The sequence below is a fragment of the Natrix helvetica genome, assembly GCF_964273705.1.
Source record: "Natrix helvetica genome assembly, chromosome: 2".
NCBI lineage: Eukaryota > Metazoa > Chordata > Lepidosauria > Squamata > Natricidae > Natrix > Natrix helvetica.
Genome location: NC_138552.1, coordinates 293391185 through 293413849, shown reverse-complemented (window position 1 = coordinate 293413849; position 22665 = coordinate 293391185). Strand labels below are relative to the sequence as shown.

The 22665-nt window shown below is 46.1% G+C and overlaps 1 protein-coding gene across 1 annotated transcript; it reads right to left on the bottom strand.

Moving 5' to 3' along the window:
- Positions 1–541: 541 nt before the first annotated feature.
- Positions 542–22642, bottom strand: SKA2 (spindle and kinetochore associated complex subunit 2). The gene is made up of 5 exons (XM_081945513.1): positions 22448–22642; positions 10821–10910; positions 6658–6834; positions 3630–3716; positions 542–1003 (listed from the first exon to the last, which is right to left on the bottom strand). Exons 1-5 carry the CDS (start codon positions 22511–22513, stop codon positions 983–985), a joined length of 441 nt encoding a protein of 146 aa, XP_081801639.1. The 5' UTR covers positions 22514–22642; the 3' UTR covers positions 542–982.
- Between the last annotated feature and the right edge of the window lie 23 nt (positions 22643–22665).

The window sequence follows — 22665 nt, the reverse complement described above, 5'->3', positions numbered from 1 at the left end:
GGCAAGATAAGGTAATTAATCTGGCAGGGCAAGCAAGATAAGGAGATCCAGAAGTGAATTAGCACAGCAGTAAATCAAACCAATTGGGAGGATGCCAGGAACTCAGATAAGCAGTTAACACCAGATAAACAGTGTTTGCTCCCGACAGCCGCCCCTCCCATTTGCCTCTCCTTTAAACTCCATCCCCAGGTGTGCCTTGTGAAGGGAATCGGGGCCCTTTCCTCCTTTGTAAGCCACGCAACCCACGTTACTCTCTTCTCCGTTCTTCCCTGCGTGCCCTAGGATGAGGAGGGGGTGGGTCCCTTCTCCCTTGTACTACCTCTCCCCTATTCTGCCTGACTTTGCCCTACCCCAGTTTCCTCCACAGCCAACGGAGCCACTCTCCCGCGCTCTGTCAACTGTTCGTCTTCCCCCTGGGATTCAGACTCCAGGACGTCAGGGGCCTGACACAAGCTAGAACTAAGGAGGAATTCTGAATCGTCGTCTCATTTATTGGTTCTGTATAGCCAGCCCTTGGCTAAGCAAAATAAAATCACACACCTTATTTTATTTTGTTCTATTTCATTTTATTTTTCCGGAATGTTCAGCTAGGTCAGAAATTAATTATAATTACTGACAGCTAACCTGAGTCACGTGTAAATAACTAGAAGCGCAGGGTTGCTTACACCAATAATACAGACAAAAACAAAACAAAACTGCCCTTTGGGCAAAGGCATTCAAATCATGTAAACTGGCTGATCGTTTTGTAAACGTTTTCACATCTTCATAAAGAGACAATATCGACACCAGCACATGATTCAAAACAGCACCTTTTACACATCGGTGATCTTGCGATGTCTGGGGAACCTAAGGTGCCAAACACAGGAACAATCTCCCAACAGGTTAAAAAATATATATCTATAGACGAAAAGGTACGTGGCCTCCTTCGTCAACACCCGCCGGGAAGCAGCTTTCTGAAATGTTCAGCGAAGCATCCGTGGATTTAATGTTCTTTTGGACAATTCTGTAGGAAAAGAACAGAGTGTCAACTTGTAAAAGTGTTGCCATGACTATTATCAGGTCGGCATTGGAGGGAGGATTCCATGCATACCTTCAGCCAGAGTCAGATCTCATATTTCAACAACCTAGTTGGTGGATATGATTTATGACACAGACAGAAGGGAGGGGATAGAAGGGTAAAGTTCAAACGCAATTAAGTGGAAATCAGTTTCGGCTCCACAGAAGAACATGCCAGAATGTTGATCCTAATAAATGAATGGATTTCTTTTGAACTTTTGTCTCGAGGCTCGTAAGTTAATTAGGTCGTGTTCTGGGAACTTCACACAGAGACTGTTTTAAGCATAAAAGAAGCCCCCCCCCCTCATTTTCTTGCAAAAAGAAAAGCGCAGGTATCCCACTTTAATTCAGGCCTGGAAGCCATCTTTTGCATTGGGCCTTCGGCCTGCCACATTTTCTACTGTGGGAAAACGGGAGGGGGGATTATATGGAGTATGGGAAATATATAGTCAAAGTAACATTCTTTTCTCAGAGAGTCAAGGACACCTTGCCCTGCAGCTGCAATGGTGTGACTGGGAGGCATCTCCAGTTTTGGATGGTGCCTGATTGGGCCATGTGATGGACACGTGGGTGCTGGGCAGGGACTTGGACTTTCATTTGGGTGGGGAAAACCTGGAAGCTTTCGGATTCGGGTTTTCCCAGCTGTGCCAATATGACATCTTTAATAAAGTGGAACTCAAGCCTCGGAGTCTTCTTTCGTTAGGGGTGTTACTTGGAACCCTGACATTACGGACAAGAAGTAATGGGAATTCCTTGACTTACGGCCACAATTGAGCCCAAAGTGACTTTTTGCCCCCGTTTTACGACCTTTCTTGCCACCGCTGTTAAGGGAATCCCTGCAGCTGTTAAATCAGTAACACGGTTGCTGAGTGAATCTGGCTTCCCCATTGACTTTGCTTGTCGGAGGGTCGCAAAAGGGTATCGCGTGACCCTTGGATACTGCAACCGTCATAAATACGAGTCGGTTGCCAAGCATTTGAATTTTGATCATGGGACCATGGGCAGGGGTGGGGTTGAAAAATTTTAGCAAATGGTTCTCTGCCCAGTTGCTGGGTGGGCATGGGCATGGGTGGGCATGGCCTACTTGACCTCTCCAGGTCTGGAGGATTTTCCTGAGCCTCCAGGGGGGCAAAAATGGCCTCCTCCCGGGCTCCGGAGGCCAGAAACGCCTGTTTCTGGACTTCTGGGAGACCCGTTTTTTACCTTCCTAGAGCCTCCGCGCACTTACGTGGCATGATGAATGGGCCGCGTGAAGACTCCTGGGAGGGGAGGGATGGGCGGGGCCAGCCAGTCCTTGCAACAACGGGCGAACAGATGCAAATTAGCATCCGGTTCGCCCAAACCAATACAAACTGGCTGAATCCCACCCCTGACCATGGGGATGCTGCAATGGTCGTGAGAAAAAGCGGCCGTAAAGTCACTTTTTTCAGCAGCGTAACTTCAAACGGTCACTAAATGAACTTCCATAAGTCGAGGACTACCTGTAATGTGTTCTATAAGAGAGGTCCCCAACCCCTGTGTCCGTGGACCAGCATGCCATGGCATGCCAGCAAGTGGGCAGCGGAGCCCCATCCGAGGGATGCAGGCAGCATGCAAAACTTTTCTCTGTGAAACCGGTCCGTGGTACCCAAAAGGTTTGGGGGCCATTGTTTTATAGGAGATAGGAAAAAAAACCTCCAACTGAAAGTTTAATGATTTTATGCAAGACGTTAAGAGGCAGAAGAAAACAGCACCCGCTATTGGCTGCTTAAAAAGAAAGTAAATTAAAGGTAACGGTAAAGGTTCTCTTTGCACATGTATGCCAATTGTTCCCGACTCTAGGGGGCGGTGCTCATCTCCGTTTCAAAGCTGAAGAGCCAGCGGGCTCCAAAGACGTCTCCGTGGTCGTGGCCGGCATGACTCAATGCCAAAGGCGCACCGAAAGCTGTTCCCTTCCCACCAAAGGTGGTCCCTATTTTTCTACTGGCATTTTTTACGTGCTTTCCAACTGCTAGGTTGGCAGAAGCTGGGACAAGTCACAGGAGCTCACTCCGTTATGTGGGACTAGGGATTCGAACTGCCAACCTTCTGATCGACAAGCTCAACGTCTAAGCCACTGGGCCACCGCATCCCTATGTAAATTTAAAACCAGGTGGTAAAACAGGGGTGTCAAACTCTGTTTCATTGAGGGCAGCAACAGGGTTGTGTTTGACCTCGGGGAGCGGGGGGGCTATGGCCAGCTTGGCATCACTCATGTCGGGAGTGCCTACGGTGGCCCGAGCACTCTGCCAGTGAAAATGGGCTCCCAAACTCCATTTTTGGCTGCCCCCGACCTCCTGCACAGGCTCCATTTTCGCTGGCAGAGGTACCACGGGCCGGTCCTTCGCTGTTTTCAGGGTGGCCAGATCGACGCACTCCACGGGTCAGATCTTGTGTTTGACACCCCCGTTGTAAAACCTTAGTTCTGTTTCTAGAAGAGAGAAAAAAACACATCTTACTTACACATATGCTTCAAGCTTATCGAAAGGCCAGGATTTCACTATTCGGGACCAGAAATTTTAAAAAAAACAACAGATTTTTACGGTTAGAATTACCTCTTCTGTCAAACTTTCTATCTCTTCAGGAGTCTGGTACATTAAGTGCTGCATCGCAAGCTGTTCTTCTTCAGACAAAGAAGAGATCTGGGGGGAAGAGAATGGAGTTGATTTCACTTGTTTATTTATATCCTGGCTTTTATTATTTTTCTAAATGACTCCAGGCAGCAAACCTACATAATGCCCCACCTTCCTCCTATTTTCCCCACCGTGTGAGATGGGTTGGGGTAAGGGAGGGGGACTGGCCCAAAGTCACCCAGCTGCCTTTCATGCCTAAAGCAGGACTAGAATTCACCCTCTCCAGGGTGGCCCAAAATCACCCTGCTGGCTTTCGTACCTAAAGCAGGACTAGAACTCACTTTCTCCTGGTGTTTCGCCCGAAGTCACCCAGCTGGCTTTCATGCATAAAACAGGACTAGAACTCACCGTCTCCTGGTGATTGGCTCAAAGTCATCCAGCCAACTTGCATGCCTAAAGCAGGACTAGAACTCACTGTCTCCTGGTGATTGGCCCAAAGTCACCCAATTGGCTTCCATGCCTAAAGTAGGACTGGAACTCACCGTCTCCTGGTGATTGGCCCAAAGTCACCCAGCTGGCTTCCATGCCTAAAGTAGGACTAGAACTCACCGTCTCCTGATGATTGGCTCAAAGTCATCCAGCCAACTTGCATGCCTAAGACAGGACTAGAACTCACTGTGTTTAGGTGATTGGCCCAGTCATCTAGCCAGTTTTCATGTCTAAGGCGGGACTAGAACTCATTGGCCCAAAATCACCTAGTCAGCTTTCATGCCTAAGGCGGGACTAGAACTCACTGTCTTCAGGTGATTGGCCCAGTCACCCAGCCGGTTTTCATGTCTAAGGCGGGACTAGACCTCATTGCCCCAAAATCACCTAGTCAGCTTTCGTGCCTAAGGCGGGACTAGAACTCACTGTCTTCAGGTGATTGGCCCAGTCACCCAGCCGGTTGTCATGTCTAAGGCGGGACTAGACCTCATTGGCCCAAAATCACCTAGTCAGCTTTCGTGCCTAAGGCGGGACTAGAACTTACTATCTCCTGATGATTGGCTCAAAGTCACCCAGGCACCTTTCTTGTCTAATCTATTGGCTCATTTCGATGAAGCTTTGCAACAAACTGATAGAGGCTGTTAATTCCCAAGGCAAGTTTGCTTTTTGGTATTTTTATATTGTTTTTAGATGTTCTGAGGGCCATTTGGTAGAAAAGCAAGGTTTAAGATTTACATTTAAGAAGTAAACAGGCAAAACCTCAAAGGAAACAGTAATCGATCTGCCAATGTTGGCCAGGGATAAATTGCTTCTCACTTTCCTGGCTTGATTTTAAACCATAAATCAGAGTTCAAAAAGTACAATTAGTGTGTTGACACAATAGGGTAATTAAATTAAATCATGACAATGAAATCATAAATCATTAATAAGCTGCAACCGCTAAGCCAAACAAATGTCTTAAGAGTAACATGTTTCACTGACACATTTGATTTGAGCTTGTGGTATGAACACAGCATTTACTGTATTTTTCGGAGTATAAGACGCTCCAAAGTATAAGACACACCTAGCTTTGGGGGATGAAAGCAAGGAAAAAAATATTTGCCTCTGCCTCCCAGCACTTTGCCTCCTTGTAGCGAACAGCTTGTTTCAGTTTCAGGTTAGCCTGATTAGAACCAGGGGGGGGGGGGGGGGGAAATCTGCCTCTGCCTCCCAGCAATTTGCCTCCTTGCAGCAAACAGTGTGTTTCTGTTTCAATTTCAGCACAGCCTGATTAGCACAAGCAGCTGATTGTCGGTTGGATCAGCCACCCAATGATCAGCTGTTTCATGCTGCAGAGATTGCCATAGTCTATTGCTGCCTCCGCACGCCCAGTTTTTGACCTCTGTGCACCTATTCATCTCCACCCCCTGCCTTTTATCCCCAGAGCTAGGGTGGGGCTTTACTAGCAGCGGTGAGTTTTCCATCCCAAGGACTGGCCCATAGATTTTTACTGCTCTCCTCTCCTTTGCCTTCTGCACATCCGTACGTCAGGCACTGGACCCAGCTGTTCCTCCTCTTCCTCATCAGCCACCTCCAGATCTGGAGGCTGTTGACTCTCCATCTGAGGACTGACAACCGGCCCAGGCACTGTCTCTCTCTGCCAGCTCCATTCTCTCTTCCCCCCTCGAAGCTCCCAAGTTGCCCTTATGCTGACTGTGACTGCCACGCCTCCTCCTCCTCTGATTTGGCTGCAGGAGGGGCCATCGGCCGACAGGCCACACCATGAAAGGCGTTAAAGGTGACAACCAGCACCTTGAATTGCACCTGGAATTTGGCAATCGGCAACCCATGCAGCTCCTGCAGGAGAGGGTGATAACAGTTCAACCCTGAGCTACAAATATTCTCTGTCAGGCCTGCAGTTATATTTCTTTTTAGGATCTTTGGCCTGCCACACTATTATTTCATTATGCTGTTTCATTAGTGTAGTAATTGGGAGGGGGAATAGAAAGAATTGTGGAATGTGTTGTTGTCATTCCTTTCTAGAAGCCCAAGGTCATCTTTTGTCCCCGCACCTCTGCACCTGACCGGAACCAGCTGGGTGGAGATGCCAGCGTGTCCGAAGAAGATTGGACCATGCGATGGATTTATGGGTGTGGGGATAAAATCATGAACTTTCTATTGGGTGCAATCCCAGGAAGCTTTTAGATTTGGGATTCCACAGATGTGCCAACATGTCTGTCTTATTAAATTGGAGCTTTAAGGATAGCTCTGCCTTGGGCTCTGATTTAATTCTGCATGATATTTGGAACGCTGACATTCTCTTCTACTGGCATACCTTGAGATGTGGTTCTAACTCACTAAACCTCTGGTTGATGATAAACAATGCTGTCCTGAGGCAGGCTAGAAAGTGTTTCTGTTGTTCACCCAACTCTGGAACAGAGTTGCAACGAAAGAAAGAAAGAAAGAAAGAAAGAAAGAAAGAAAGAAAGAAAGAAAGAAAGAAAGAAAGAAAGAGAAGGTAAAATGTTGACCAGAGCATTTATACCTCTGTCCCAGTGTGCTGTTGTATTTCCTGGACCAACTTCACTGTTTTAGCCAGAGTGGCCCGGATAGCACGCATGGACTCTCGCCGCTCCACAGAAATCTTCTCCAGCTGTTCGCACAAGTCTTTGTAACGCGATTTTACTACCGACAGCTGCTGTATCAGGACCAGAGGATTTTCCTGTTTTCAAAGCAAGAAGTCCGGCGCAGAATAAGAAAGGGAAGACCAAAAACATCGAGCACATCATTAACGAACCTGTATATTGGATAACTTAGAACTGCATCCCTTTTCTTCAGAGTATTTACTTTTATTATTCTAGTTAACTTTCCCCAGGATTTTCACTGTTCTCCTTCTTTCCTTACTATTCGGTGGTTTCATTTTTGGGAGATCTCCCTATTGCTCTACTTTTCCTTTGTGACTGTAAATCCCAGTGAAATCTTCTATCTGCATTTTATTTTCAATTCTTCTTTTTCCCACCTTATCTTCCTGTACCTCATTTGTACAATGCAATACAATAAGCACAAAAATAGGGAAAAGAAAAAGAAGAAGTTAGGGGAAAGGGGGAGAAGAAGGAAAAGAAACAAAACTGGGATTTTTGAGAGCCCAAGAGAAAATGGTTAAAAGAGGAAGGAAGAGAAAAAAGAGTAGACTAAAGAGAATAGTAGTAAGATTGTTATTGTTATGTAACTAATTAAGAAATAAAGAAATGATACTATATTGTTAATGGTAGAAAAAAATTGAAAGAAATGCTCTCTATGCTTAAATTGAATTAGAGGATGTATACTGTTTATAGCAAAATATACCAATGGAGAAAATAAGAAATGAAAATTTGGTGTAACTTTGAAGGGGCAATTGAAGATATTGTTTATGTATTAAGAAAAAATAATGGAAGTGAATAATTTGGCTGAAAGTGAAAACAAAACTATGATGTAAACAGGACTATGTAAATAAGAGGATGTAAAAGAAAAGACGCGGACAACTCTTTTGTTCCTATAATATGTATAATTTGTATTAAAAAATAAAAAATCTTGAATAAGGGGGGGCAAAGAACTGCATCCCTTGTGGTCAGACTTAGGTAGTGCATACAAAATTATACGTAGGAATGTTTTACCTGTAAATGACATATTTTCTTTTAATCACAATAATGCATGCGCTAAAAACCGCTCTAAACTCAATGTAAATCGTTCTAAACTTGACTGTCAAAAATAGGATTTCTATCATAGAGTGGTCAAAATCTTGAATGCGCTACCTGATTCGCTTGTTTCGGCTACGAATTTTCAGTGTTTTAGCCACAAATTTGAGCTTCATGGACCTTACATCATACTTAAGAGCAGTGGTGGGATTCAAATAATTTAACAACCGGTTCTCTGATGTCATGACCAGCTGGGTAGGCGGGGCTCGGTGGTCATGTGACTGGGTGGACCTGACGAACTCAACGTCATTCAGGTCGATGGGCGCTTCGCCTTCGCTGTTATAATGTAATAAGGCTTAACCGGAGAGGCAGTTTCTGTAAACAGGCAGTAAAGATTAGGCTGGAAACAACACCAGAATGTTTCCTTCCTGCCTTCCTTACAGGATTAGCCCTGGAAAGTGGAAAAAAACAAAAGGAGATTTCTTCCAACAGCCGGTTCTCCGAACTGCTTAGAAAGTTAACAACCGCTTCTCCCGAATAGGCGGGAACTGTCTGAATCCCACCACTGCTTAAGTGCTTAGTAGAGGGGGCATGAATAAGTGCACTAAAATGGCACTATTGTCCCTGTATTTTTATTCTTTTATTCTTGGTTCTCATTTTTTGTTTGACAATTCTAATAAATAAATTTAAAATGTCAACTCCCAACGCTGTCATAGTGAGAGGAGGAGGGGGAGTAATCAATATTACATAATATTATGCAATATTACATAAATATTGATCCAAGGTACAGTATTAACTTATGTCTGTGGAAATTCTCGGATCATGGTTGTCCCAAAAGTCTCTCTCTTTTTTTTCCCCCAAGACCCAACTGGAATTTCTGATTTTTCTCTGGAAGACATTTTGCTTCTCATCCAAGAAGCTTCTTCGAGCTGAAGAAGCTTCTTGGATGAGAAGCAAAGGGTCTTCAAAGAAAAACACAGAAAGCTCAGTTGCGCCTTGAAAAAAGAAAGCACCTGAGGGACACTCGATAGAATCATCCAGAAAGTGAAGGAACGGATGGAAAACGGAACAAGCGGCTTCTTCACAACCATTTAAGCCAATTCCCAAAATTGACACCAAGCACTGTACAAGGAGGGACTTGGTTTTTCGGCTCATTCTATGCTGTTGTCTATCAATTTCACTGGACAATTTAAGATGTAATATTAGAACTAGACAGCATACTGAAAAGCAGAGACATCACCCCGCCAACCAAAGTGCCTATAGTCAAGGCTGTGGTTTTCCCAGTTGCAATGGATGGTTGGGAAATTTGGACCACAAGGAAGGCTGAGCGCCAAAGAATGGAGGCCTTTGAACTCTGGTGCTGGAGAAGACTCCTGCATTGAGTCTCTTGGACTGCAAGGCCATCCAACCGGTCAGTCCTAGAGGAGATCCACCCTGGCTGCTCTTTAGAAGGCCAGATCCTGAAGAGGAAACTCAAAGACTTTGGCCACCTAATGAGAAGGAAGGACTCCCTGGAGAAGAGCTCCATGCTAGGAAAGATGGAGGGCAAAAGAAGAAGAAGGGGACGGCAGAGAAGGAGGTGGCTGGATGGAGTCACCGAAGCAGATGGCGTGAGCTTAAAAGGACTCCTGGGGATGGTAGAGGACAGGAAGGCCTGGAGGAACGTTGTCCATGGGGTCGTGATGGGGCGGACACGACTTCGCAACTAACAACAAGAATTAGAATTAGAGATGCAGACTCTCAAATCTATTCTGACTGTAACTGCAGAGTGCAGAAAGCTTGTTTGGATCGAAATATTTTTTGCAAACCTCATTTGTGTTGGCTGGATCAAGAAAAACTCCGTGCTCCCATCTCCAAAATGTTAATCAGTAACTTCTACGTTAATAAGTACTTCTATATAGTTAGCCACTGGAAACATTATTAGGTCTTTGGGTTATAGTCTTAAAGAACTGACTAAACAGTCTTCTGAGGGTGAAGATAGGCAAGTTAAGACAAACCTTAAATGTATATGCATGCATAAGACATAATCACGAGGCCCCAAAATTGTCCATTTAAGATGCAAGCAAAATTATAATGGCTCTGTGGTGCTCTGTGGGTTTAGTTGTTTCCTTACAGACATTCAGTGGTGGGATTAAAATAATTTAACAACCGGTTCTCTGCCGTCATGACCAGCTGAGTAGGCGGGGGCTCAGTGGTCATGTGACTGGGAGGGAGTGGCCAAATCAACGTCACTCAGATCGATGGGCACTTCGCCTTAGCTGTTACAATGTAATGAGGGTTAACCGGAGAGGCAGTTTCTGTAAGCAGGGCAATAAAAATTAGGCTAGAAACAACACCAGGATGTTTCCTTCCTGCCTTCCTTACAGGATTAGCCCTGCAAAGTGGGGAAAAAACCCAAAATGAGATTTCTTCCAACAGCCGGTTCTCCGAATTGCTTAGAAAGTTAACAATTGGTTCTCCCAAGTAAGTGCAAACTGTCTGAATCCCACCACTGCAGACATTTGATTACCAAACTAGGTAACATCATCAGTGCTAGAGGGGAGTGGGGTTTGCTCTCTGTGTAACTGCCAAAAAGAAGACAACACACCCGGTAACACTGATGATGTTACCTACTTTGTTAATGAAACGACTGCAAACTCAGAGAGCACTAAGGACCCCAACAATCTTTTTCCGCCTCCATTTTGCAAGCCCTTCCTTCTTTTACCGCTATTGATGTTACCTAGTTGGGTAAGGAAACGTCTGGAAGGAAATATCCGGGCTCAGCAAGCACGAAGGACCCCACAGTTCAATCCTGAGCTACAAATATTCCATTGGTTATAATGGCCGTAATAGCATCATTCAAGTCATAGGTTTGTTCGGGGCTTGATAAGGTCAATCTTGAGTTTGTAAAACATGGTTTATGGATCCTGCAACCCCAAACAAGTGTGCTTATTCTGTAAAATATGGTCATGCTTAAGAACCTTAATGATAAAGCTTTAAAATATTTGTCAGAGGATGTCAGCAATGCTCTCAGTCATATGCCTAAGAAAGGTACCTCTTGGGGGAGTCCATTAGGAAGCCGTCTCATCATTTCAAACTCCAACGTTGTCTGGATGTAATCCAGATCGGATTCGGCCTTCTGGAACTAAAGCAGGAAAAAAAAAGGATCACACCCCATTAACACGATGTACATAGTGAGAAGGTCTCCCCCAAATTCCTTTGCTTAGGAGGATTTGGGGGAGGGAAGATGGCATAAGGTCACCTTGTAGAGGAGATAGGCAGCATAATAAACCAACAAGCAAACAAATAAATAGGGAGGGAAGAGAGAGAGAGAGAGAGAGAGAGAAAAGAAAAAAGAAAGTAAAAGAAAAAGGGAGAGAGAAAAAGAAAGGGAAAGGAAAAAGAAAGAAAAGAAAAAAAAGAAAAAGGGAGAGAGAAAAAGAAAGGAAAAGAGAAAAAAGAAACAAGAAAAAAGGGAGAGGAAAAGAAAGAAAGATGGAGCAATCGCACCATCGGCGCATGTGTGTGATTTTCTAACACGCAATGCACATGCATGAACGCCATCTGCGAATGTGTGCGCTGTGTGCAAGTATGCTCAGGCACATGCGCAAACACGCACACGTGTGCAGGAGAGCTCCGAAGACCAGCTGGGTCCCCTGAATTGCACACATGGAAGCCTGAACACCAGTTCGGAGTGGGGGGCGTGCATGCGTAGCTGCAGGCGAGTTGGGCGACATCTCGAGTGCCAAGAGAGATGGCTCTGCGTGCCACCTCGGGCACGCGTGGCCATAGGTTCGCCATCCTGGCACGAGGGCATTTAAAACCCAATAAATGCATTCCCCCCCCCCCCGTCTCCGGGTTTCTCTTCCCCTCATTCCAACTGACTACAGTGCTTCCGCGTTTAATTTTTCTGCAGGTCCATGATCGTAAACACTTCCATAAATACCGTACTTTTTGGACTATCAGACGCACCGGTGTATAAGACGTACCAAGATTTCGAAGAGGTAAGTAAGAAAAAAACGTTTTTGTCCTCCTGGCGCCCAGGAATTCTCTGCAGCTTTCAGCAGGGCTGGGAGGAGGCAAAAAATGCAGTTTTTATAAAAAACTGGCGGAAAATGGGCATTTTTTCGCAAAAACGGAGGCATTTTTGCCTTCCCCCCCAGCCATTGCTGAAGTCTGCAGTGTGCTTCTGGGGTGGATGCCGGAGGCCAAAAATGGCTGTATTCGGTGTATAAGATGCACCAACACTTCCACGCTCTTTTAAGGGGGGGTGAGGGAAAGGTGCATCTTATACTCTGAAAAATATAGTATGTTTTTTTTTAGGTAATATGCTTTTATGGTTATTGCATTTACACCACTGCCCATACCTCACTTTAATGGCACCTTAAGGACCGGTTTCGGTCAGATCATCCAGTTACAGCATGAATAAATGTGGTGGCGTACGGTGCGCAAATTGCATTCAGCAAACACAAGCTAAGGAGGCCGCCTTCCCTCCTGAGGATTCCCAGTCAGGCTGGGTTTTTTTTTTCCAATTTTTTAAAATTGTTTTAATTAAACAGAAACACACACACGCAAAAATCACCCTTCATTACATCTTGTAGAAAGCGTGTCGATTGGTTACAAATAGATTTCGTGCGTTATTACCACAATCATTATTTATACTTCCTTCATACAATACAATACAATAGTAGAGTTGGAAGGGACCTTGGAGGTCTTCTAGTCCAACCCCCTGCCTAGGCAGGAAACCCTATACCGTTTCAGACAGATGGCTATCCAGCATCTCCTTAAAGACTTCCAGTGTTGGGGCATTCACAACTTCTGGAGGCAACTTCTGTTCCACTGATTAATTGGTCTAACTGTCAGGAAATTTCTCCTCAGTTCTAAGTTGCTTCTCTCCCTGATTAGTTTCCACCCATTGCTTCTTGTTCTACCCTCAGGTGCCTTGGAGAATAGTTTGACTCCCTCTTCTTTGTGGCAACCCCTGAGATATTGGAAGACTGCTATCATGTCTCCCCTAGTCCTTCTTTCTCTTAAGCTAGACATACCTAGTTCCTGCAACCGTTCTTCATATGTTTTAGTCTCCAGTCCCCTAATCATCTTTGTTGCTCTTCTCTGCACTCTTTCTAGAGTCTCAGCATCTTTTTTACATCATATTAAATTGTACATTTTAAATCAAAAATCTTTTTGTATTTTGCTATCCATGTACCACCATTCTCATTTAACTAGAATTATTTAAAGGTGCTTTTATCTGGAATCATTTGGATTTAAAGACACAACCACCTACTGGCATACATCAACTATTCCAATAAACCTCCCATAGTTATCCTTTTATAACATATTCTAAGAAGAAATCAATTAATAATTGCTTTTACCAATGCCAACACATAGAAATCGTTAAACATTATCCATTAGCATTTCCTTATTGTTGTTGTAATTAGATAAAAATTATTTACTATTCATATCACATCTCCTCTCATCAGGCCCATGAAAGATGACATCTTTATAACAAAATCTAAACAAAAATTTGTTAGTAAAATTAATACATCTTTTTTTCCAGGTCTCAATTTGTAGTTTATATCCAAGTTTTGAAGAGGATGAATTTTGGTCCTTTTCCCTGAGCTGCGGGATAAGCGGGAGCTGCAGGAAATGAAGTGAGGCAGAGCAAATGGGCAGCAGGATCACTTTCTGACATCTGCAGGGAGTCCTCGACTTAACAACAGTTCATTTAGTGACCGGAGTTAGAACGGCGCTGTAAAAAGTGGACTTAGGATCGTTTTTCACACATACCACCATTGCAGCATCCCAGTGGCCATGTGATCAAAATCCAGACCCTTGGGAATCGACTCACATTTATGACCGTGGTACTCTTCCAGGATCGCGCGATTCCCCCTTTTGCAACCTTCTGACGAGCGAAGTCAATGGGGAAGCCAGATTCGCTTAACAACCGTGTTACTAATTTAACAACGGGGCAAATCCCACTTCACAAAATAGCACCGGAAATGTCGGGCTCAATTGTGGGTGACTTCAGCCAGTTCTTCTAACAATGCACCTCACAGGGTTGTTGTGTAGAAAAATATAAGGAGGAAGGAACATATTATGTATGTTCACTGCCCTGAGTTAGTAATAAAATAACATGTGTAAGTGTATGTGTATATATATATAATATATACATCTATCTATCTATCTATCTATCTATCTATCTATCTATCTATCTATCTATCATCTATCTATCATCTATCTATCTATCTATCTGGCAAATACCACTCACTCATCACAAAATCTCCAAAACCGTAAAGCCTACAAACTTGAAATTTGGCAAGCGTGTTCCTCTTGGCTTCTAGGTGCTCGCTAAGAAAGGATTTTTCTAAATGATCATCAGATTAGTATTTTTTTATACAGTAATTAACCCGCTCTTGATGCTAAGGAGTTCTACTCCCCCTCCCCATCTGAAAAGAACTCAGTTCCAACTGCCAGTTGCCTTATATTAACACGCTCTGATGCTACCCCTTTGCTAAACCGGGAGTGGGCATAGTCAGTGTGTGCGGGCTGGAAGTTTAGACGTTCTACTCCCCTTCCCCACCTGAAAACTCGCCCTCCCCACCTGTAAGGAACTCTGTTCCAACTGCCAATTGCCTTATATTAGCCCGCTCTGATGCTAAGGAGTTACACATTCTACATTCATTTTCAAGCTTTAAGTGTCCATGTATCAAGCCCGATCAGAGTTTTGTAGCGAAGCACGGGTATCCAGCTAATACATTTATAAAACAAAGACAGGATACAAATCTAACAAGAAGGAAGGATGGAAGGAAGGGAAAAAAAGAAAGAAGGAAGGAAGGAAGGAAGGAAGGAAGGAAGGAAGGAAGGAAAGAAAGAAAGAAAGAAAGAAAGAAAGAAAGAAGCATGGAAGGAAGGAAGAAAAAGAAGGAAGGAAGGATGGATGGAAGGAAGGAAAGAGAAGGTAGCATGGAAGGAAGAAAAGAAGAAAGCATGGAAGGAAGGAAGGAAAGAAGGAAGCATGGAAGGAAGGAAGGAAAGAAAGAAAGCATGGAAGGAAGGAAGGATGGATGGAAGGAAGGAGGGAAGGAAAGAAAGAAGGAAGCATGGAAGGAAGGAAGGAAGGAAAGAAAAGCATGGAAGGAAAGAAGGAAGAAAGGAAAAAGGAAAGAAGGAAGGAAGGAAGGATGGAAAGAAGAAAGGAAACATGGAAGGTAGGAAAAAAGAAAGAAGGAAGGAAGCATGAAAGGAAGGAAGGAAGGATGGAAGGAAGGAAGGAAAGAAAGAAAGGAAGCATGGAAGGAAGGAAAGAAAGAAAGAAAGAAGCATGGAAGGAAGGAAAAAAGGAAGGAAGGATGGATGGATAGAAGGAAGGAAGGAAATAAGCATGGAAGGAAGGAAGGAAAAAGAAAGAAGGAAGCAAGCAAGCATGGAAGGTAGGAAAAAAGAAAGAAGGAAGGAAGGAAGCATGGAAGGAAGGAAAGAAGAAAGAAAGAAAGAAAGAAAGAAAGAAAGAAAGAAAGAAAGAAAGAAAGAAAGGAATTGTTCTGTGAACAAATTGCAGGGTCATTGAATCACCAATTGGACCCAACCAACTGTGAAGCCACAGAAGAGACCTCACCAAGGAGACACCCCTGGACCTCCACCACAGGCAGTTTCAGAAACCTGCAGAAGCAACTTCCTTCTCCCAGCTGCCCATTCGGCAAAACGGGCCAGAATCTTTCCTTTTCAGTCTTTGCCAGTTGAAGGTGACCTCTTTCTCAACAAGGCACGTCAGAGCCCAGACCCTTTGGAGCCCAAATGGCTCCCTATCCGTAGCCACGGAGGGTGGGAGAAACGTGGAGGGATACCGCCACCGCCGCCGTTGCGGGTTCTGCTCGCAAGTGCTTTGACAATACTATTGCACTGCTAGCTGGCAAGTACAGTAGTGCAATGAAGTCAGAGCTCCTGTCAGCAGGAAAAACCTTGGGGGGGAAGAGGATGACGGAGCCGGAAGGGACCTCGGAGGTCAAGCAGGAGACCTTACACCCTCATGGACGAATGATTGTCCGGTCTCTTTTTAAAAACACCCAGGGTGGAGTCCTTGGTGCTCTCGGAGCTTTCTTCTTTTCTTGCAGACGTTTCATGACCCAACTAGATAACATCATCAGTGCTTGAAGGGAGTGGGGTTTGAAGAGGGGAGAACTGTGGGGTCCTTGGTGTTCTCTGAGCTTGGCTGTTTCCTTGCAGTTGTTTCATGACTGTAAGCACTATAAAACAATATGTAAGTCTAAGAGCTATTGCAATTTCCCTTCCTTCTCTCTCTCCCCTTCTTTCCTTCCTTCTCTCCCCTTCCTTCCTATTCCTTCCTTCTCTCCCCTTCCTTCCTATTCTTTCCTTCCTTCCTTCTCTCTCCTTCCTTCCTTCCTTCTTTCTCCTTCCTTCCTACTCTTTCCTTCCTTCTCTTCCTTCCTACTCTTCCCTTCCTTCCTTCCAACTCTTTCCTTCCTTCCTTCTCTCCCCTTCCTTCCTTCTTTTTCCTTCCTTCCTACTCTCCCCTTCCTTCCTTCTTTTTCCTTCCTTCCTACTCTCCCCTTCCTTCCTTCTTTTTCCTTCCTTCCTACTCTCCCCTTCCTTCCTTCTTTTTCCTTCCTTCCTACTCTCCCCTTCCTTCCTTCCTACTCTTTCCTTCCTTCCTTCTCTCCCCTTCCTTCCTATTCTCTCCTTCCTTCCTACTCTTTCCTTCCTCCCTCCCTACTCTTTCCTTCCTTCCTTCCTTCCTTCCTTCCTTCCTTCCTTCCTTCCTTCTCTTTCCTTCCTTTCTTCCTCCCTCTCTGGAAGCGCAGTGGTTAGAATGCAGTATTGCTGGCTAACTCTGCCCACAGCCAGGAAGTTCGATTCTGACCAGCTCAAGGATGACTCAGCCTTCCATCCTTCCGAGGTGAGTAAAATGTAAAATCGATGGGGACAAGATGCTGACTCTGTAACACTGCTTAGAGAGGGCTGTAAAGCACTGCAAAGCGGTATATAAATCTAAGGGCTATTGGTGGACTTGTACCATAGGACAAAGCGCACTCATGTTTTAATGCTTCCTAGGCAAAACTCCCCCCCAAAATAAAAATATCCAGAGGGGAAGATGGGATTTTCCATTACTGTTTCAAAGCCATCACGCGCAGCCTCCCAAATCTTTACGATAATAGGATTTCCCTTCACGTTGTCTTTTTTAGCTGACTGAGCATTACCGGCCAATGCCCTTTTAACATTGCACTGCTTTATGTGCATGTTCCCTAGTAGTACAACATAAAAAGGGCAGTGGACGGATACCTCTCACTGGAAGGGACCTCAGAGGTCTTCTAGTCCAACCCCCCTGCTCAGGCAGGAGACCTTATAACACTTCAGGCAAACAGCTGTCCAGTCTCTTCTTTAAAAACCTCCAGTGAGGGAGCACCCGCAACTTCTGGTGGCAAGCTGTTCCACTGGTGAATCGTCCTCACTGTTGGGAGGTTTCTCCTTCATTCCAGGTTGCTTCTCCATCCGTTGCTTCTTGTTCTTTGGAGAATAGGTTGACCCCCGTTCTTTGTAGCAGCCCCTCAAATATTGGAAGACTGCTATCATGTCAGCCCCTCACCAGGGGTTAGGAACCGTGGACCAGCAACGGGCCACGGCAAGCCAGAAACCGGGCCACGCAAACACGCGAAGTCCCATCCACACGATGCAGGCAGCACGCAAAACTATAACCCCTCCAAGGCATTGGTGGGACTCAAACATTTTAACAACCGGTTCTCTGCCCAGTTGCTAGATGGGCATGGCCTAGTCGTCCTCCTGCACCACTGCAGGGAAGGGGCGTTTTCGCCCTCCCGAGGGGCTCTGGAGGCTTTCCTTAAGCCTCTGGAAGGGCGAAAATGGTCTCCGGAGGCCAGAAACGGGCTTGCTTCCAGATTTCCGGGAGGCCCGTTTTTCACCCTCCCAGCGCCTTCGCGCAGGCCCTGCACTTACCTGGCATCCAAAACGGGCCGCGTGAAGACTCCGGGGAGGGTGAATGGAAAACGGGTGGGTGGGGCCAGCGAGTCCTTGCGAGTACCGGTTCAGCAGATCAGATGTAAAATGAGCGTCTGGTTCGCAAAAACCGGTGCAAACTGGCTGAATCCCACTCCTGACCATGGGGATGCTGCAATGGTTGTGTGAAAAAAAAAACCAACGGTCGTAACTCCCTTTTTTCAGCGGCGTAAGTTCAAATGGTGACTAAATGAACTTCCGTAAGTCGAGGACTGCCTGTAATGTGTTTTATAGCAGAGGTCTCCAACCCCTGTGTTAGCGGTCCGAAACGGCTGAATCCCATCCCTGCCTCCGCCCACGGAAAAACCTCTCTGCATGGAACCGGTTCCTGCTGCCCGAAAGGTGGTTTTTGGGGGGTGGGTGGGGGAAGCACTGTTCTGGACTAGACATACCCAATTCCTACAACTATTCTTCATCACAATACAAGGCAAACTCAAGAGGTCAAAAGTGACTTAGAAAAACACTGCGATTGCTGATACAGGGAATTCTTTTTTCTGTTGGATATAAAATAGATTGAAAATATTGGAAGATATAAGGCAGGGGTGTCCAAACTTGGGAACTTTAAGACTTGTGGACTTCAACTCCCAGAATTCCCCAGCCAACATGGCTGGCTGGGGAATTCTGGGAGTTGAAATCCACAAGTCTTAAAATTCCCAAGTTTGGACACCCCTGATATAAGGTAAAGATGCTGTCAAAAAATTGTTAAGTAGTATTTTATTTAATGTATTAACAAGTGAAGATTATGAGAGTCGGGGGGGGGGGGGGAGTGCCGTTTCTTGCACAATGTAGCTGCCATAATTTGTACCCTTTTCTACCACCCTTTTTCCTAAAATTTTTGTTCAAAAAAAAAAAAGAAAAAAAAAGAGGTCATTCCTGGCGGGGGGAAAAAGGGGGGGGAAGAATAGGAATACCCATCAAGCTGCCCCGTGTCATTTGGGAAATGGGCGGCATCGACATTGAATAAATAAGTAATGACTAGATAAATAATGAACAAATAAATAAATAACACTGGGACGAAAAAGCTTCGAAAGGATTGCAAGCAACAGAAGAGGCTCAATAATGAGCGCGGGCATTAAAAAGCAAAATCCGATTTGGGTTCCCATTGAGAAGTTAAAGATTTCGTCATGTACGGGCAGTCCTCGACTTACCCCCATTCGTTTAGCGACAGTTCGAAGTTGCGACAGCACTGAAAAAGGCGACTTATGACCGTCTTACACAGTTACGGCCATTGCAGTAGCAGCATCTTCGTTTAACGACCACCATAATCCCTTGCGAGGTGGAGTCTGGGCAACTGACTGGAGCTAGCAGAGTGTTTACTGGCCGGATGCCCTTCCTGTCCCCAGGGCGAAGTTTTGTTCAGCAGATATATTCTCAGGGTGCCCAGAGAGAGAAATATCTGCCTCTACCTAGGATCCTGATTGTGAGGCGAGAGCGCCACCTGGAGGTCGCTGCACCATTTCATGTGCTTTGCAGCATCCCCGTGATCAAAATCGGATGCTGGGAAACTGGCTCACATTTATGACTAGCTGCAGCGTCCTGGGGGCAAAATGTCTCACTTAACAAGCAAACTGTTGGGCTCAATTGTGGTCGTAAATCGAGGACTACCTGTAGTCCCTCTTCCTTCCCCCTCCCACAACGACAACCCTGTGAGACTGGTTGAGCTGAGAGAGAAGGAGTGGCCTCCAATCACCCAGCCAGCTTTTATGCCTAAGACAGAACTAGAACTCACCATCGCCTGGCGATGGGCCTCCTCAGCCAGTTCTTATGCCGAAGGCAAAACTAGAACTCACAGTCTCCTGCCGACTGCCTAAAAGCCACCCTGCTGACTTTCATGGCTAAGGCGGGACTGGAACTCACCATCTCCTGGCGATTGGCCCAAAGTCACCCAGCTGTCACGGCTAAGGCGCAACTAGAACTCACTGTCTCCTAGTTTCTAGCCTGGTGCCTTAACCACTAAAGCAAATTGGATCTTGCCCTTTAGCCTTATAATAATTGCGCAGTGCCAACTAGGATGAGGGCAAAAAGCTTCATGGCTGAGAATGGCACTGAATACAAGGGGCCATGCAACGTCTTGAACTTATTTTCGGTTCTCTTATGGCAGGGGTGTCGAAACTTGGCCACTTTAAGACTTGTGGACTTTAACTCCCAGAATTCCCCAGCCAGCTCTGCTGGCTGGGGAATTCTGGGAGTTGAAGTCCACAAGTCTTAAAGTGGCCAAGTTTCGACACCCCTGTCTTATGGGTAGAAATGTGCTCTCTCTACCTGGTGCTCTCCAGATCTGCTACATTGCAAGAGGAATCAACCACAGGTAGCATTTTGTATGGGCAGAGGATAAGATTTAGAGGGCACCAGCCACTCCAGAAGGCAACAGGGTTAAAGGTAAAGGTTCCCCTTGCACATATGTGTTAGTCGTTCCTGACTCTAGGGGGCGCTGCTCATCTCTGTTTCAAAGCCGAAGAGCCAGCGCTGTCCGAAGACGTCTCTGTGGTCATGTGGCCGGCATGACTCAACACTGAAGGCGCACGGAATGGTGTTACCTTCCCACCAAAGGTGGTTCCTATTTTTCTACTTGCATTTTTTACCTGCTTTCGAGCAGCTAGGTTGGCAGAAGCTGGGACAAGTAACGGGAGCTCACTCCGTTCCAGGGCACTAGAGATTCGAACTATCAACCTTTCTGATAGACAAACTCAGCTTCTTAGGCACTGAGCCAACAGAGTAAAGGAAGCCCCTAAATAATTGGTTTCAGATGACAAAACCAATCAATAATTTGAACCAGGACTTCAACACCGGCAGTCCTTGACTTACGACCACCATTTGAGCCCAAAATGTCTGTTGCTTAGTGAAACAGCCATTAAGCATGTTTTGTCCCGTTTTGCGACCTTTCTTTCCAGGGGTTCAGTTAGCAACACGGTTGTTGAGTGAATCTGGCTTCCCCATTGACTGTCAAAAGGTGATCCCAAACATTGCCGCCGTCATAAATACGAGTCAGTCATATCAAGCGGCTGAATTTTGACCACGGGGTTGCCATAGCAGCCATAAGTTTGAAAAATGTTTTTTTCATGCCAGTGTCATTTCGAACGGACACTAAATGAACTGTCACTAGAGTGGTGGGTTGGCCTAAAGGTGGAGCTCTCACCTCACAATCAGGAGGCTGTGAGTTCGATCCTAGGTAGAGGCAGATATTTCTCTCTCTGGGCACAATGAGAATATATCTCATTAATATATTCAGAGATATGTTCAGAGAATATATGCACCAAAGACAAATTCCTTGTGTGTCCAATCATTGTGTGGCCAATAAAGAATTCTATTCTATTCTATATCTGAACAAAACTCCGTATTGGGGACAGGAAGGGCATCCGGTCAGTAAACACTGTGCTAGATACATTCAGTTGCCCAGACTCCACCGCCCGCAAGGGTTTATGGCAGGGGTGTCCAAACTTGGCAACTTTAAGACTTGTGGACTTCAACTCCCAGAATTCCCCAGCCAGCAAGTTGCCAAGTTTGGACACCCCTGGTTTATGGGGTCGTTGATGACTAAACAAACTGTCATTAGAATGGTGCAGCGGCCTAGACATGGACCTCTCACCTCACAATCTGTGAGGCTGTGAGTTCAATCCTAGGTAGAGGCAGATATATATATATCTCTCTGGGCACTATGAGAATATGTATCTGCTGAACAAAACTCCGCCCTGGGGACAGGAAGGGCATCTGGCCAGTAAACCTTCTGCGAGCTCCATTCAGTTGCCCAGACTCCACCCCTGCAAGGGAATACGGGGTCATTAAATGAAGATGGTGATGACTAAATGAACTTTCAGTAGAGTGGTGCAGTGGCCTAGAGGTGGCACTCTCGCCTCACAATCAGGAGGCGGTGAGTTCGATCCTAGATAGATATTTCTCTCTCTGGGCACAACGAGAGTATATATCTGCTGAACAAAACTCTGCCCTGGTGACAGGAAGGGCATCCAGCCAGTAAACACTCTGCTAGCTCCATTCAGTTGCCCCAGACTCCACCCCGCAACACTGATCTATAGGCAGGGAAAGGCTATTTTTTCCCTTTTCAATGCAATTTACCATCCAGTCCAATGGACTTTCTCTGCCCAATATTTTTCCTTTTTCCTTCAATGCAACCAAGCATGTGTCGTTCTCCCCCCCCCCCCCCCGGCTTCCAAAGCCTTCCAAAGGCCCCATAATCGCTTGGGGGGCAGAAGAGGGGCGACCCACCACTAAAACCAACCCAGCATACAAGCCGCGCCCACACGCAGTATTGGCCACGCCCCCGCGGGGATCGAGCTGGGGGGAAGAAATGGACCAGCCCAAGAAGCCACGCCCACCGACGGACCACGCCCCCCTCGAGCAAGACGGCAGAAAGGAACGCAGCGAGCCCGCGAAACCCCCCCCTTTCGGGTTGAATAATGGGCGCGTCCAGATCTAATTCTAGGGCTCCCCCCCACTCCAGGCTTGAAGAATGGTGCAATCCGGCGGGGAGAGGGGGGGGGAGGTTTTCTTACATTCCTTCCCTCCTCCGCGGCTTTTCCACCCCTTTTGTTCCTTCCGTTCGTTTAGGCCGTTCTTCGGGAGGCCGCTTCGGTCCTCCAGGGGAACGGCGGCTCCGTTCTGCGGGGTAGCGGCCCGGGCAGCGGTCCCGAGACTTACCATGGTCTCGAGCGTAGTAACCGCCGTCTCCATGTTGAATAGTTGACATTCCTCAGGCGGTGGCATTCTCCCCTCCCCTCGCGGGACCGCCCCCTTTTCTTTGCTGAGCGGGAGAGACGGTGCTCCCTATTGGTCGGTTGTCATTCCATCCCCTTCCTCATTGGCTTCTCCCGAGGGCGTCCGTACACCTATTGGACAACGCCTGGGATAACGCCCCA

Bases quoted from the DNA above. Each gene is read 5' to 3' on its own strand.
- SKA2 (XM_081945513.1), bottom strand. From the start codon at position 22,513: ATGCCACCGCCTGAGGAATGTCAACTATTCAACATGGAGACGGCGGTT. The intron at 10,911-22,447 runs GTAAGTCTCGGG...TTCCTGCTTTAG, and splicing joins TTACTACGCTCGAGACCATG to TTCCAGAAGGCCGAATCCGA. The intron at 6,835-10,820 runs GTACCTTTCTTA...CTTTGAAAACAG, and splicing joins CTAATGGACTCCCCCAAGAG to GAAAATCCTCTGGTCCTGAT.